General features: G+C 34.2%; 1 protein-coding gene across 7 annotated transcripts in view; it reads left to right on the forward strand.

The window, feature by feature from the left end:
* Positions 1-14,400, forward strand: part of OSBPL8 (oxysterol binding protein like 8) — a 156,179-nt gene that overhangs the window by 36,323 nt on the left and 105,456 nt on the right. For all 7 annotated transcript variants that reach the window (XM_032346942.1, XM_032346944.1, XM_032346946.1 and 4 more), the window contains one exon: positions 9,799-9,907. Coding sequence is in view for 4 of the 7 variants with exons in the window: in XM_032346937.1 (XP_032202828.1) it covers positions 9,866-9,907 (42 nt within the window). In the remaining 3 variants the exon portion in view is untranslated. The remainder of the gene's footprint in view (positions 1-9,798; positions 9,908-14,400) is intronic.

Genomic DNA, 14,400 nt, shown 5'->3' on the forward strand with positions numbered 1-14,400 from the left:
AATTTAGTAGTAGTGATTTTCTGTTTTTCATTGAACTTAGTCTAACACCGTTGGTTTTCCTCTGGGCAAATTGCTAATGATATTATTTTGGCTGAATTCTACATATTGTGTATTTTATTATCATCATTGTTGTTGTTGTTACTATTTTTAGAATGAAAGGAATTTTAACACAATGCATAGGTGCCAAAATATTATTATACTCTAAGAAACATATGTACTGCACTATTTTGCAATAATTTAGATGAAAGCCCTTTGGATAGATGATTGCTTTATTCCAGCAATCCATTTACATAATTTATTTTGTCAAAGTGCTTGTGATTATGATGTTGGTGCTGCTGGCTTGCTCTTTGGGAACTGTCACAATTATGTGATGAATTTCTCATACTAGGCTTTCCTTAAGGATTTGACTTAGTGTAAATACTGTATATTAGGGCAGACTAGCTAAACAAAATTGTTTTTATTTGCAACCTTTTTTTTTTTTTCAAACTGGCAGTGAGAGAGATTAGGATTATTGAATCTAATACTCTTCTAGTATGTTGTACTTTAGAAGTATGATGTGTTCATTGATAAGCATTCTTGCTTTTGAGAATATTGGTTATTGTTACATAATCATTTAACAAAACAGAACAAATAACTTCTGAGGTATCCTGTGAGATAGGAGGAAATACTGATCATATACAACTTGTTGATGCCTTCAGATGGAGCCATCATTCATTATAGCATCATAAATTTGTTAAGATTAAGAAGGGCACTTGGGTGACTCAGTGGGTTAAGTGTCTGCCTTTGGCTCACGTTATGATCCCAGGGGATCGAACTCCTGGAGTGGGACGCTCAGCACAGTGGGGAGTATGCTTGTCCCTCTCCCTTTGCCCCTCCCCGTGCTTGTGGTCTTTGTCTCTCCCGAATAAATAAAATCTTTTTTTTTTAAAGATTAAGTGACATGTGTTAAAGATGTTAGCATTGCTTAGGGGTTGCTCCTTCCTTTTCTCTGTTACTGAAATAGCAATTTAAGCCCCCAGTAAAGAACTATTATAAAAATTACTTTTTCTAGGAACTTTTTAAGTGTAGACAGTGAGGCACCAATTCCCCAAACAATGGCTAGAATACTGATAAAAAAAGGAACAAAAGAGGGAACAAAGTCTTCTTTAAAATTTGCCTTTGACTAGTAATTATGTTTAAATTTGGATGCAGGCCTAGCTTTAGCCCTGCAATTTGGAGAAAGGAATCTTCAGGATTATGACACATTGTACTCTTTTACAAACATTTTATTATACTTTCTTCTTGATTGTATGTAACATATACTGTTAAAAATTTTTTTTAAATGGCAGAAAAGATTTCTTCTCAAGCCTACTCCCTGGTGCCTATTGCCATTAGGTTTGTGTTTAGTTACCATTTAAACTTTTAGGAAATAAACTTTGTAATTCTCAGATTATCATTTTGATGAGGGAGCAGAAGGCAGGCCAAGGACAAAGCACTAGCTGACACCCCACAACCTACCCACCCAACCCCACTCCTGTGTGGAATACATACATGTGACATTCTTCAGAAAACTTCCAACTATATTAATGGTAATGCTTTGTTATAGGGAAAAACAACCTTAGTTTCACAATAGCCAGGCCTCCAGTATCCTGAGAGTCTTCTTTAGCATATCAACGTCCTTTTGGCAGCTCCCTTTTTCCTTACCTCCCCCCAACACCCAAATATATAATCAGCCATTCCTCAGAACCCCAGTGCAGCTGCGCTTTCTGCCCACCAATCTCCAAGCTTTAATAAAATCAATTTTTTGTGCCAAAGACGTCTGAAGAATTCTTTTTTGTCTGTAGGCTTTAAAAGATCTCACTAATGTTGTGAAACTACATCAATATAAACATCTTTTGACTTTCACCTCTGAAAGATGGGGAAATTATTATGCTTATACTTTAAGCCTCCAATCAATCACCCTCTCCCTCTAGGATTTTTTGTTTCGTATGTTGCAATCTTTGGCTTCAAGGAAAGTACTAAAAACTTATTTCTTGACATATTAGCAATGTCTCTTATTTCAACTTCTTATTATCAAAGACAAAGAATTTAGGGCACCTATCCTTAATTTTATCTTTCTTTTCCACTTCTGGCTTCCTCTTTTAAATTGGTCATGTTATGATTTGACTTTTGTATGTGTGTGTGTCTTCTTTGCCTTTTATATTGGTTAATTCAGTTTTTACGTAATGTAATTGATGTACATGTTGGGGTTTGACAGCGAACAGTCAAGAAAGAATTCTTGAGATGTCTTAGGTGCAAAAAGGGTGGTTTTATTAAAGCATGGGGATAGGACCGGAGGACAGAAAGAGCAGCACTACGGTTGTGAGGATTGCTGATTATATACTTTCAAATTGAGAGGGGGTTAGGAATAGTGTAAGTTTCTCAGAAAATTGGAAGCAAGGTTACCAGGACCTTGAGGGGCTACTTTTTTATTTATTTATTTTTTAAGGAAAAGGTCATTTACTACTGGCTAGTAAAACCTTCATCATGAGATCCCTTCAGATGTATATCAGTGGGCCATAAGTTTGGAGGATAATTGCTAACTTATATCTTGGTGGTGGGGTGGGTAGTTGGGTAGAGATAATGAAGTTCCCAAAGAGATTTTTTTTTTTTAAACCAGGATTGTGGATGTTGAGCTACTGTATAGCCATGTTAACATGGAAGCACCTAAGCTTCTTGAGAAAGGTTACTCTGCCTATCTCAAGAAATTGTCTATGGCTATTAAGTTTTAAGGAAGTTTAATTTTTGTCTTTTGCCTTTGTTCTCCACATTAGTAATTACATGGAGTGGTTTTTCCAAGTTGAAAAGCAAAAATTGGAATTCATTCATTCTATAAATAGTGATCCTTTAATATTCAAGTACCTCAGGGATCTGAACTTGATCCTTTTTTCTGTCTGCACAGATAACCCAGGGACTCTCATCCAGTTTCATCTTTTAAATTTTTAAATGTGCAAGGGGGGGATGGGGGTAAAAATGATATGCTTTACCATGGGATCAAACTTAAGTCGTTACCAACTTAAATTACACTGCTATAGTTAGAAATTGTTATATGTAAGCCTCATTACAACCACAAAATAAAAACTTATGGTAAAAACACAAAAGATGAAGCAAAAAGAATGTAAGCATACCATTAAAGTCCCCAAACCACAAAGGAAGAAAGTAAGAGGAGAGATGAAAAGAGGAATTATGAAAATATCCAGAAAACAGTTAATAAAATGGCAATAAGTACACACTTATAAATAAATAAATAAATAAACATTTATTTATTTATTTATTTATTTATTTATAAAAAGATTTTTATTTATTTATTTGACAGAGATCACAGGTCAGCAGAGAGGCAGGCAGAGAGAGAGAGGAGGATACAGGCTTCCCGCTGAGCAGAGAGCCTGATGTGGGGCTTGATCCCAGGACCCCGGGATCACGACCTGAGTGGAAGGCAGAGGCCTTAACCCACTGAGCCACCCAGGTTCCCCTATAAGTAGTTATTTAAAAAATAAATTATTTTAGGGGCACCTGGGTGGCTCAGTGGGTTAAGCCGCTGCTTTCGGCTCAGGTCATGATCTCCGGGTCCTGGGATCGAGTCCCGCATCGGGCTCTCTGCTCAGCAGGGAGCCTGCTTCTCTCTCTCTCTCTCTCTGCCTGCCTCTCTGTCTACTTGTGATCTCTCTCTCTGTCAAATAAATAAATAAATCTTTTTATTTTTTTATTTTTATTTTTTTATTTTTTTAAAGATTTTATTTATTTATTTGACAGAGAGAGATCACAAGTAGGCAGAGAGGCAGGCAGAGAGAGAGACAGAGGAAAGCAGGCTCTCCGCTCAGCAGAGAGCCCGATGCGGGACTCGATCCCAGGACCCTGGGATCATGACCTGAGCCGAAGGCAACGGCTTAACCCACTGAGCCACCCAGGTGCCCCCATAAATCTTTTTAAAATAAATAAATAAATTGTTTTAAATCTGATTGGACTAAATTCTCCAATCAAAGATTGGAGAGTGGCTGAATAGATAAAACAACAATAACAACAGCAAAAAAAACACAAGACCCATCTGTATGCTGCCTGAAGAGATTTTCTTTAGGTGTTAGGACACACAGAAGTCTGAAAAGGGAGGGATGGAAAAAGATATTCCATGCAAATGGAAACTTAAAGAAAGCTGGAGTAGCTGTGTTTATATCAAACAAAATACACTTTAAAACTGTAATAAGACAAAGATGAGCATCATATAATGATAAAGGGATCAATCCAAAAGGAGTATTAACATTTGTAAATATTTATGCACCAACATTGGAGCATTACATACATAAAGCAAGTATTTACAAGACCTAAAGAGAAGTAGATAACAATACAGTAATAATAAGGGATGTTAATACCCCAGCATCACTGGATAGATGATCCAGACAGAAAAGCAATAGGAAAAAACTGCCCTTAAATAACATGTTAGACCAGATGGAATTAACAAACACAATCAGAAAATTACATCTAAAAGCAACAGAATGCACATTCTTCTCAAGTACACATGGAACATTCTCTAGAATAGGTTGTATGTTAAGCTACAAGTCTTTATTTTATTTTTTAAAAAATTTTTATTGTTATGTTCAATTAATCAGCATATACTACATCATTGGCAAATCAAGTCTTAATCTATTAAAGAGTATTGAAAGCATATCAAGCATCATTTTTACCACAATGGTTGAAAACTAGAAATGAATTACTTGAAGAAAACTGGAAAATTTACAGATATGTGGAGATTAAACAACATGCTTCTTAACAACCATATGAGTCAAGAAGAAATAAAAAATACCTCAAAACAAACAAAAATGGAAATATACCAGAATTTGTGGGATATATCAAAAGCCAGCCTGAGAGAGAAGCTTACAGTGATAAATGCTATAGCTCAAGAAACAAGAAAAATCTCATAACCTAACTTTACAGCTTGAGGAAATATAAAAAGAACAAACTAAGCCCAAAGTTAGTAGAAGGAAGGAAATAACAAAGATTAGAGCAGAAATAATGAAATAGAGACTAAAATGGCAGTAGAAAATATCAATGAACTAAGAGCTGATCCTTTGAAAAGATAAACAAAATTGGCAAGCTTTTAGCTAAAACTCACTAAGGGAATAAGAGGACTCATAAATAAATACAATAAAAAAATAAAAGAGGAGATACTACAGCTGATACCAGAGAAATACAAAGGATCATCAGAAACTACTATGAAAAATTATAATTATCTGCCAACAAATTGGACAATCTAGAAGAAATGGGCAAATCTCTAGAAATATGCAAGCTATTCAGACTAAATCATGATGAAATGGAAAATTTGAACAGATCAATTACTAGTAAGGAGATTGAATAAGCAATTTAAAAACTTATTTCAAGTGAGAATCCAAGATCATGTAACTTTACTTGTATATTCTACCAAACATACCAAACAAACCAAACAAAGAAGAATTAATATCAATTCTTCTTAAACTCTTCCAAAGTATAAAAGAGGAGAAAACTCTTCCAGATTCATTTGACAAGGTCAGCATTTCCCTGATGCCAAACCAGACAAGGATGTCACCAGAAAAAATTACAGGTTAATATCCCCGAGGAACATAGATGCAAAAATCCTGAAAAAAAAATAGCAAACTTAATTAAACAATACATCAAAGAGATCATACACCATGATCAAGTGAGTTTATTCCAGGGGTGAGAGGATGGTTCAGCATCCACAAATCAGTCAATGTGGTATACTATATTAATAAACTACAGTATAAAAATCATCCGATTATATGCATAGATGCAGAAAAAGCATTTGAGAAAGTTCAACATCTGTTTCATCTCAACAATGCAGGTAAGAGGGAATGTACCTCAGTATAGTAAAAGCCACATATGACAAGCCCACAGCGAACATCATATTTAGTGGTAAAAAACTGAAAGCTTTCCCGCTAAGGTCAGGTACAAGACAAGGATTCCCACTCTTGCCCTTTTATTCCGTATAGTTTGGGAAGATTCAGCTAATTGAAAATTTTATTGGGAGGAAGTCTTCATTTCCAGACAATGATGATTAAGGAAGGCGTAGCATTTAATCATAAATTGGGATAAGTCAGGAAAACATTCAGTCATCAAAAGCTACACATACAACAAACACACATACATGCACATCTGTGCTTCATATTAACCTCAGTGTAGAACCAACATAATACATGTAGGCATGAAAGCAGGGGGAAGAAATAGGGGAAATAAATGTGTGAACATTTATGAAATTTTCCAATAGAGATAAAAGAGAAATAGGAGGGTAATTTTCAGGAAAGTAGAACTGAGAAAGGACTTTTTAACAATCAGGGAGGTTTGAGCATTATGGACAAGTAGAAGAACTGACAGGACAAATTCTTATAGTAGAGTTCTGTACTGTCATTAGGTATTAGAAGAAAGTAGCTTGAAAGTACGGGTAGAAAGCTTAATCACAGGAAAGATGGTGGCTGATAGAGAAGAAATTCAAACTGGGAGCCTTTAAAATTGCTCTTTTTAAAAGTAGTTGTTTATGTTATTGAACGTTTCTTTGTTTTAGAAATATTCTGTATAGGTAACTTTAAACTTCAGTCAGAACTTAAGGATTTACAGAACTTAGGCAGTTGGCAAAAAGGAGAAGCAGCGAAGTACAGGTGCAGATATGGTATGAGAGGTGGGTGCAAACTGGAGAATGTTTCCCCTTGTAAAGTGGATGGCTGCTGCTTAGCTCTAATCAGTTATTGCTCAGTCTTCCAGTATTTTAGGACAAGTTATAAATCTACATTGTTATATGTGTAAGCTTTACTCTTAAAATATTGCTTGAAAAGAACCAAAATCACAGCCATTTGCCTTACATTTTGTGACCTGTTTTACACACTGAATTCCTTGTCATGTATGGTTTCATTACTATTTTGTTTACATAAAACTTTTGAGAGCTGCTTATTGCTAAAGTATAAATATAAGCATAATGGAACCAAATCTCCTCTTACAAAATTACTGCAAAGCCAAATACTGGTTTAAAAAATCATTTGAGAAATATATATATGCTATTCACAGGCTAACAAACATTTGTCACATGCCTACTACTAAGAATAACATTCATGTCTTTAAAAATTAAATGTATTCAAACACTTCTCATTTTGCTATCTTAGATTCAGTGTGCTATATTATATCCAACTGCTTGCTTAACATGCCCACTTGAATATCAAATAGACATCTCAAACTTAATATATCCCAAACTAAATATGTTTACCCCGACCAAGTACCTCCCCCATCAGACTTCCCTCTCTCATCTGAATGGCCATCTTTTCAGTCATTCAGGCCAAAATCTTTGTGATTATGGATTCCTTTCTCTTTCCCACTTCATAGTCAATCCTTCAGGAAATCCTGTTGCTTCTACTATCTAAATATATATAGAATTCTACTACTTCTGAGTATCTTTATGGCTGTCATTAAACCTAGTATCATTGTTTCTCTCCGAGATTATTGCAATAGCTTCTTAACTGAATTCCCAATTCCTGCCCTTCCCCCACTACTACAGTTATTGTCAACACAGAGAGAAACTTTAAAAATGTAAGTCAAATCATATTCCTTCCTCTGAACCCTCCAGTGATTTCTCATATTACTTAGAATTAAAGGCTAAGATCTACAGTGACCCACTGGACCTACTGGATCTACTACTTTTGTTCCCTTACTTAAGTGATCAGATCTCTTCCTACTCTTTCATCCCTTCGCTCATGTTGTTCTAGGCACATTGCTTTCTTGCTAATCCTTAAACTTCCAAGTTAGGCTCTTACGGCTTTTGCACTGGGTATTCCCTCTGACCTGAATATGCTTTTTCAGATATCTATAGGGCTAATTTCCTCCCTACTTCAAATGTTTGATCAGATGTCATCTTTTCAATGAGACCTATCATGAACATGCTATATAAAATTGTAACCCTTTCCTCCCTGGTTTTTCTTAGTCTGCCTTATTTTTTTCTCATAACATCATGCCCTAACATAAAACCTTTTTTAAAAAATTTTACTTAGTTAACATACAGTGCACTATTGGTTTCTAACATATGACTTTTAATTTATTGTATTTATTGTTTGTCTCTTCTTAGAATATAAGCTCCATGAGATTAGGGCTGTTTGTTTTGTTTATTGATGTATTTTATTATTTGAAAGATCCAGTTGGTTTTATTAAGTGATTAATGAATCAGGCAGCATCCCATCTAGCAAGTAGAGGGGAACTCCTTCACTTACGTATTTTAAGTGCCTAATATGATGTCTAGGAATAAATAAACCCTTAAAATAGAATGGATAAGATGAAAAAAAATGGTAAAATACTTTTGAAGTTGAAGCTTCCTGTGGGTGTTTTATTATTATTATTTTTTTTTTAGTTTTGCCAATTTCTAGAATAATGCCTGTCAGTATTCAAGTAAGAATTTTAGTGTGCATCTCAGACATAAGTAATTTTTATATGATCTGTTTTGGATCATTATTCATACAGGTAATTGAGGGGACATTCAGTGCAACAAGTGTTTATTAAATGTCTACCATGGACTAGCACTGGGTAGACAGATCAGTAGAATGCAGTCTTTGTCCCTGAAGAGAATTAGATCATGAGAACAAATAATTACAGTGCATTGTAATACATAAAGTAAGGAGGGATACCTAAGGTTTATAAATTGAAAGTCCACTTAGCTTGGGCTGATTGTATTGGTTATATCAAAGAAACCAAATGATAGCCCTCCAAAGCCCAAGTAAAAAGTATTATCCCCACTGTTTATACTTCATTATAGCCTTTTATATTTGCAGAAACAAGAAAATGTTTTTCAGACTTAAAGAAAGGACCAGAATTTTGCTGACTTACTGATTTGGGTTTTGTTAGCGCTTTTAAGGAAGGATTATTAGAGAGGTTATTAGAGACATTTGAATATATATAGTTATTGTAAGAGTTCAGTTTGAAGGTTTGTTAAAAAAAAAAGTTCAGAAGAAAAAGACTTGTTATAAAGACATGCTTCTAAGACTTTCAAAATTAAAATATAAAAGTGATACATATTCATTGTAAAAATGGGAAGACACAGAAACACGAAGAGTATTTTATATATAATGTTCTATAATTTGCCATTTCCACCTAATTGGCCCTCATTCTAGTTTATATATAAAGCAAATACGTAAGAGTATGTAAAGACCTACCTGATTTTTAGAAGTTGCTACATGATACTCCATTTTATGTCTATAGTATAATTTAAGCAAACTCCTAATGATTGACATTAAAGTTCGAGTTTTCTCATCATTTCTATTACTTTGTTGGATGTGTTTGTATATCTTTGTGCATTTGTATAAACAAATACGGCATAATTATTAGCCTCAAAATTACTGGATTAAAGTATACATATTTTTAAATTGCCCTACCAAAAATTGTTATAATTTATATTCTTCTCCCAAAGTATGTGAGAATACTTTGTCCTACATTCTTGCCAGTGTTGGCAATATTAGCATATTTGCCAATGTAATCATGAGAAAAAAGAACACTTATTTCCTTAATTGTAGGTAGATTTAAACATTTCACTTTGAACAGTCTCATATCTGTAACCTTGTTCTTGCTGTTCATTACTTGGTATATTTTCTTTTCTTCATTTTTTTTTCTCTGAATCTTTACAATACTTTAAGGCCCATGTCAAAATCTGTTTTCTCCATGATTGGATTTCCCAGTAACCTCATCCTAAAATGATTTCTTCCTCCTAATATACTTTCTCACAGTTTTATACTAGTCCTAATACATAGGATTTTTTTTTTCTTCCAGGATTTTCAAATTTACAGGATGGCTAAATATTAAAAGAAAGAGAAGCATATACTTACCTTCTTTCACTATGGATGCAGGTTTGGCAGATGGAGAACCTGATCAAACTTCGGTGAGTGGTTCAAGTGTAGCATAATAAGGTACTATCACCTACAGCTATGAAGTGTTTGTTCTAAGCCATCATTTTATCTTAAAAAATGTTTTTAAAGCAAACCTAAAAAAATTTAAAGTAGTTCTTTAACTCTTGCTGGTATGAAAATGACAGATATTTTAAAGCTTGTTGAAGCAGAACGCAGTCAGTTTTCTGATATTTCCATCCTATCTCCTTCTCTGCTTACTTGTATTAATTTGGTTCCAGCCCTTGGGATGGTAAATTCTTTGGGATAATGCAGAGGCAAACTTTTCTATGTTTCATATTGCTATGGAATTATATTGAGATGTTTGTATATTTTAATTTAGTGAAAGCCCTTTGTTCAGACTCAGATTTAGGGACAGTGATGATTGATAGCAAAATGCTATTTTGCTTATGTGGGTTAAATTGTTCCCAGCCTTTTTTGAATTTCTGGTTCAGTCTTGTATTAGTTTCTTAAAGGGTCAAAGAAAGTTAAACTTTAAAATAACTTGTTAATAGAAAATAAAATGGGCATGGAAGTAATTTGGTTTACAAAGGTTATTGTCACAGCGATTATGAAAGGAAAACTGATGGTAGGTTATTTTATTTTCACTATGATTTCAACAAAAAGTTAAGATTAAAACCTTGTCTTAGAACATGTATACTTTGCCATAAATATCTTATTTAAGGTTAGTGGACTTAACTATTTTAGCTGAAATATTTTAAATCTCATTGATAATAAAAATGCCAATAATAACAATAGTTGCTATTCTCTAAGTGTGTGCTTTGTCAGACTGCCCTCACAACAGCCATTAAAGGTAGGTATTGTTTATTCTCACTTCTAAAGATAGAGAAAATGGTTCTGAGCTGAAGGTTAATTATCTTCTCTAAGAGCTCACACAGCTTAAGGGGTGTTTCAGTACTTTGCCACTAATATATTGGCTCTGTGCCTGTCTTTCTGAATAGAATTACTTAAAATTTACTGTTATCTTTTTTTTTTTTTAGATTTTATTTATTTGATAGAGATCACAAGTAGGCAGAGGGGCAGGCAGAGAGAGAGAGGGGAAGCAGTCTCCCTAACGAGCAGAGAGCTCGATGTGGGGCTCAATGTGGGGCTCAATCCCAGGACCCTGGGATCATGACCTGAGCCGAAGGCAGAGGCTTTAACCCACTGAGCCACCCAGGTGCCCCTCTTTTAAACTAATATCTAGACAGTATTAAATTCTATACCAGAGTATCTGTGATGTATTAATAAAATTTAATTCATTTTTTATTCTAAATCGTGCTGATATTTAGAGAGATTGGAGCAAGATATTTAAAAAACAGCGAGAACAGTTTTCTTTTTCTTGTTCCCTCAGTTTCTTTTTTGAAATATTGTAGCTTATTATAGAGTAAAAAATACCAAAAATTTCATTTGCACTACTCAAATATTATGTATTTGAAGCTAATCTTGAGATCTACTTTCGAGTTACCTATTTATAAAATATCACCTTTGAACTGCACCGCCTAAGCTGGTTACTGTTTAGATCTAAGAGAAGTGGATAAGTACACGGGCTCTGTAGACATTTAGCTACATATTAAAATCTAAGCTTTGTTGCTTAGTTGTATGACCTGGGTAGTTAATTAAATTCTCTAGGCTTTCAGTTTCTTCATCTGTTATATAAAGTTAATAGTAATATCTACCTTCCAGAATTGTTTTGAGGTTTTGTTTTGTTTTGTTTTGTTTTTTAAGATTTTATTGATTTGTCAGAGAGAGAAAGGGAGAGAGAGCACAAGCAGGAGGAGCCACAGGCAGAGGGGGAAGCAGGTTCCCTGCTGAGTAGGAAGCCCAATGCCAGACCTGATCCCAGGAGCCTGGGATCCTGACCTGAGCCAAAGGCAGATGCTTAACTGATTGAGCCACCCAGGCTTCCCTGTTTTGAGTTTTGATTGTAATAATATATCTATAAAGTGCCTATTATAAAGCCACAGACATTATAAACATCCAGTAAATAAAAGCTATTACTATTATTATTGATATACCTAGCTGTATTAAGCTTTCTGTTCATAAAGATAAATAATTAGAAGGCAGGAGAGGCAGTAATACACATTGGAAAAAAGCCCTAGGCTATTCAGTAATTTTGGCTTTATACTTTCTCAGAATCTCAGTTTTTCTTCCTAAAATATTGAAGCAAATACTCTACTTCAGTAAAAAATATATAGGCAAGAATATTCCTTCTGAGTACTTGATAGCGTCAGTATGATCAAGAGAAACCAGAAAGTTCTTTGAAAATATGAAGTAGTGTGTCAACATGAGTTTGTAGTGTTTTTAAAAATGATCGCAGGTACTAGTTTTTAAGATATTAGTAGACTTTTAAAAATTGCTGCCTCTGTACAAAGTACTATGCCTGGTGAAGGGGATGCCAAGATATATACAATATATTCTGAATTAGGTTTACTTGGGGAAGAATAGAGAGATGGATAGATAAGGCAAAAACAGATTTACTCAGTGTTAAGTGATGAACATAAAACAAGGGCAAGATTTACAAGCTGTGAAGAGTGGGTGGTTGTTATATACTGGGGTAGTTAGAAGGGTTTTCTTAATAGAACATGCACTTTGATTAGCACAGGTAAATAGTATAGGATTGAAAATGAGCAAGGAGAGTATTCTAGAAAGGGAGGATAACAAGAGGCAAAGCTAAATGAGGAGAATTAACTGCTTATGGCTCTTTTTTTAGAGAGAAATGAATTAGAAAAATTAAGGTAGATTGGAAGGTAGTGTTATTTACAGGAAAAATGATTCATGAGGCAGAAAGAGACCAAAATTGTAGGTTTTGAGTGCCATACCTGGGATTTTGAACTTGAATCTGAAAGCCATAGTATATCATTGAATATATTTATGTAGATCAATGAATCTGGAAGCAAAATATTAAATGATTAGGAAGAGTAAAAGATATTAAGAGACTATTATAGGAGTCTTGGTGTGAGATTGTTAAAGTTTGGACTCAGTATGACTGTCAGTGTCCATTAATTTAGTATTCTTCTTCCATAGGAGATTACTTTTTCTTTTTTCTCTTCTTCTTTTTTTTTTTTTAAAGTAGGCTCCACACCCAGCAGGCGCTTGAACTCACAACCCTGAGATCAAGACCTAAACTGAAGTCAGGAGTTGGACACTTAACCCGTTGAGCCACCCAAGCGACTTTACTTTTTCTTTTAAAAAAATTCTTTTGCCCATTTACTATTCCAGTTGTGTATAGTTTAGTTTTTGTGGTAGTGTTGTCTTAATTAGTAAATATTGAAAAAATACGGATTGAGTCTCTGAACATGGAACCTACTATATTTCAGGACACAAGTATACATTTAATATGTATCTTATGATAGTTTTTAAAAGTCCAGAACTTAGACCACTTTAGCAATTAACCACTAAGAAGTGCTTAAAGTGTAGGAGTTAAATTTTTATTAATAGATTGAGGTAGGGTGCCTGGGGGGCTCAGTGGGTTAAGCCGCTGCCTTCGGCTCAGGTCATGATCTCAGGATCCTGGGATCGAGTCCCGCATCGGGCTCTCTGCTCAGCAGGGAGCCTGCTTCCCTCTCTCGCACTCTGCCTGCCTCTCCGTCTACTTGTGATTTCTCTCTGTCAAATAAATAAATAAAATCTTTAAAAAAAAAAATAGATTGAGGTAGACTATGTGAAGCTTTTTTTTTTTTTAAAATTCAAAACCTGAATAGGTTTTTCACCTATTCATTGTATTTTTAAAAATATTTTATATATTATTTCTGTTGCTGGACGAAACCTTCTTTTAGAAGGTCTGTTAGAGGTAAAAATCTTTTGTATTATAAGTGAATTATATAACTGACTTCAGAAGAGAACATAGTTTTTAAAATACTCATGAATCTTTTGTATTATAAGACGCTCTCAATTGAAGTAATCTTTCTTAAGATTCTGACGTAAATGGGGTACTTTGAATCAAAGAATTTCTGAAATGTAAGGAAATGCAAAGATGATTTAGTTCAGTAATTCTTAGAATGTAGTAAATGAGTGTCTTTCTCATGGACCTAGAGATTATCCCACTTCCTGAAACTTCTATTTTTACATACTTACTAGGTGGTTTTTTTCATGTTTACTGTGATTTGGTGTTCATAAAGTAAAATTGGTATGTTACTAGATTTCACCAAGAGCTTTAAATCCTATTCTAAGAAATGTGGCTACTATATATAATATTTGGCAACATTGTATAGCTTGTGTATTTTGCCATGCCAGTTAATGGAATTGCCCCAGTGTTTGGTAACATCAAGTATTATTTTGAGTGGTCCTAAATTATGTAAATTCTTAGGTTGCAGAGCTCTTCTAATGTAAAATAATGAAACAACTAGAAATTTTAGTCACCAATTTGTTACCTACATATTTGTTCTCTCTTATATTAAAAGAGTTCTTTCTTTCTAATAGCTACTTCTAACTGTAAGAATTTATATTTTAATCACATTTAAGAGTGGTGCTATCTTTCTTGAACTTT

The sequence above is a fragment of the Mustela erminea genome, chromosome 6 (assembly GCF_009829155.1).
Source record: "Mustela erminea isolate mMusErm1 chromosome 6, mMusErm1.Pri, whole genome shotgun sequence".
NCBI lineage: Eukaryota > Metazoa > Chordata > Mammalia > Carnivora > Mustelidae > Mustela > Mustela erminea.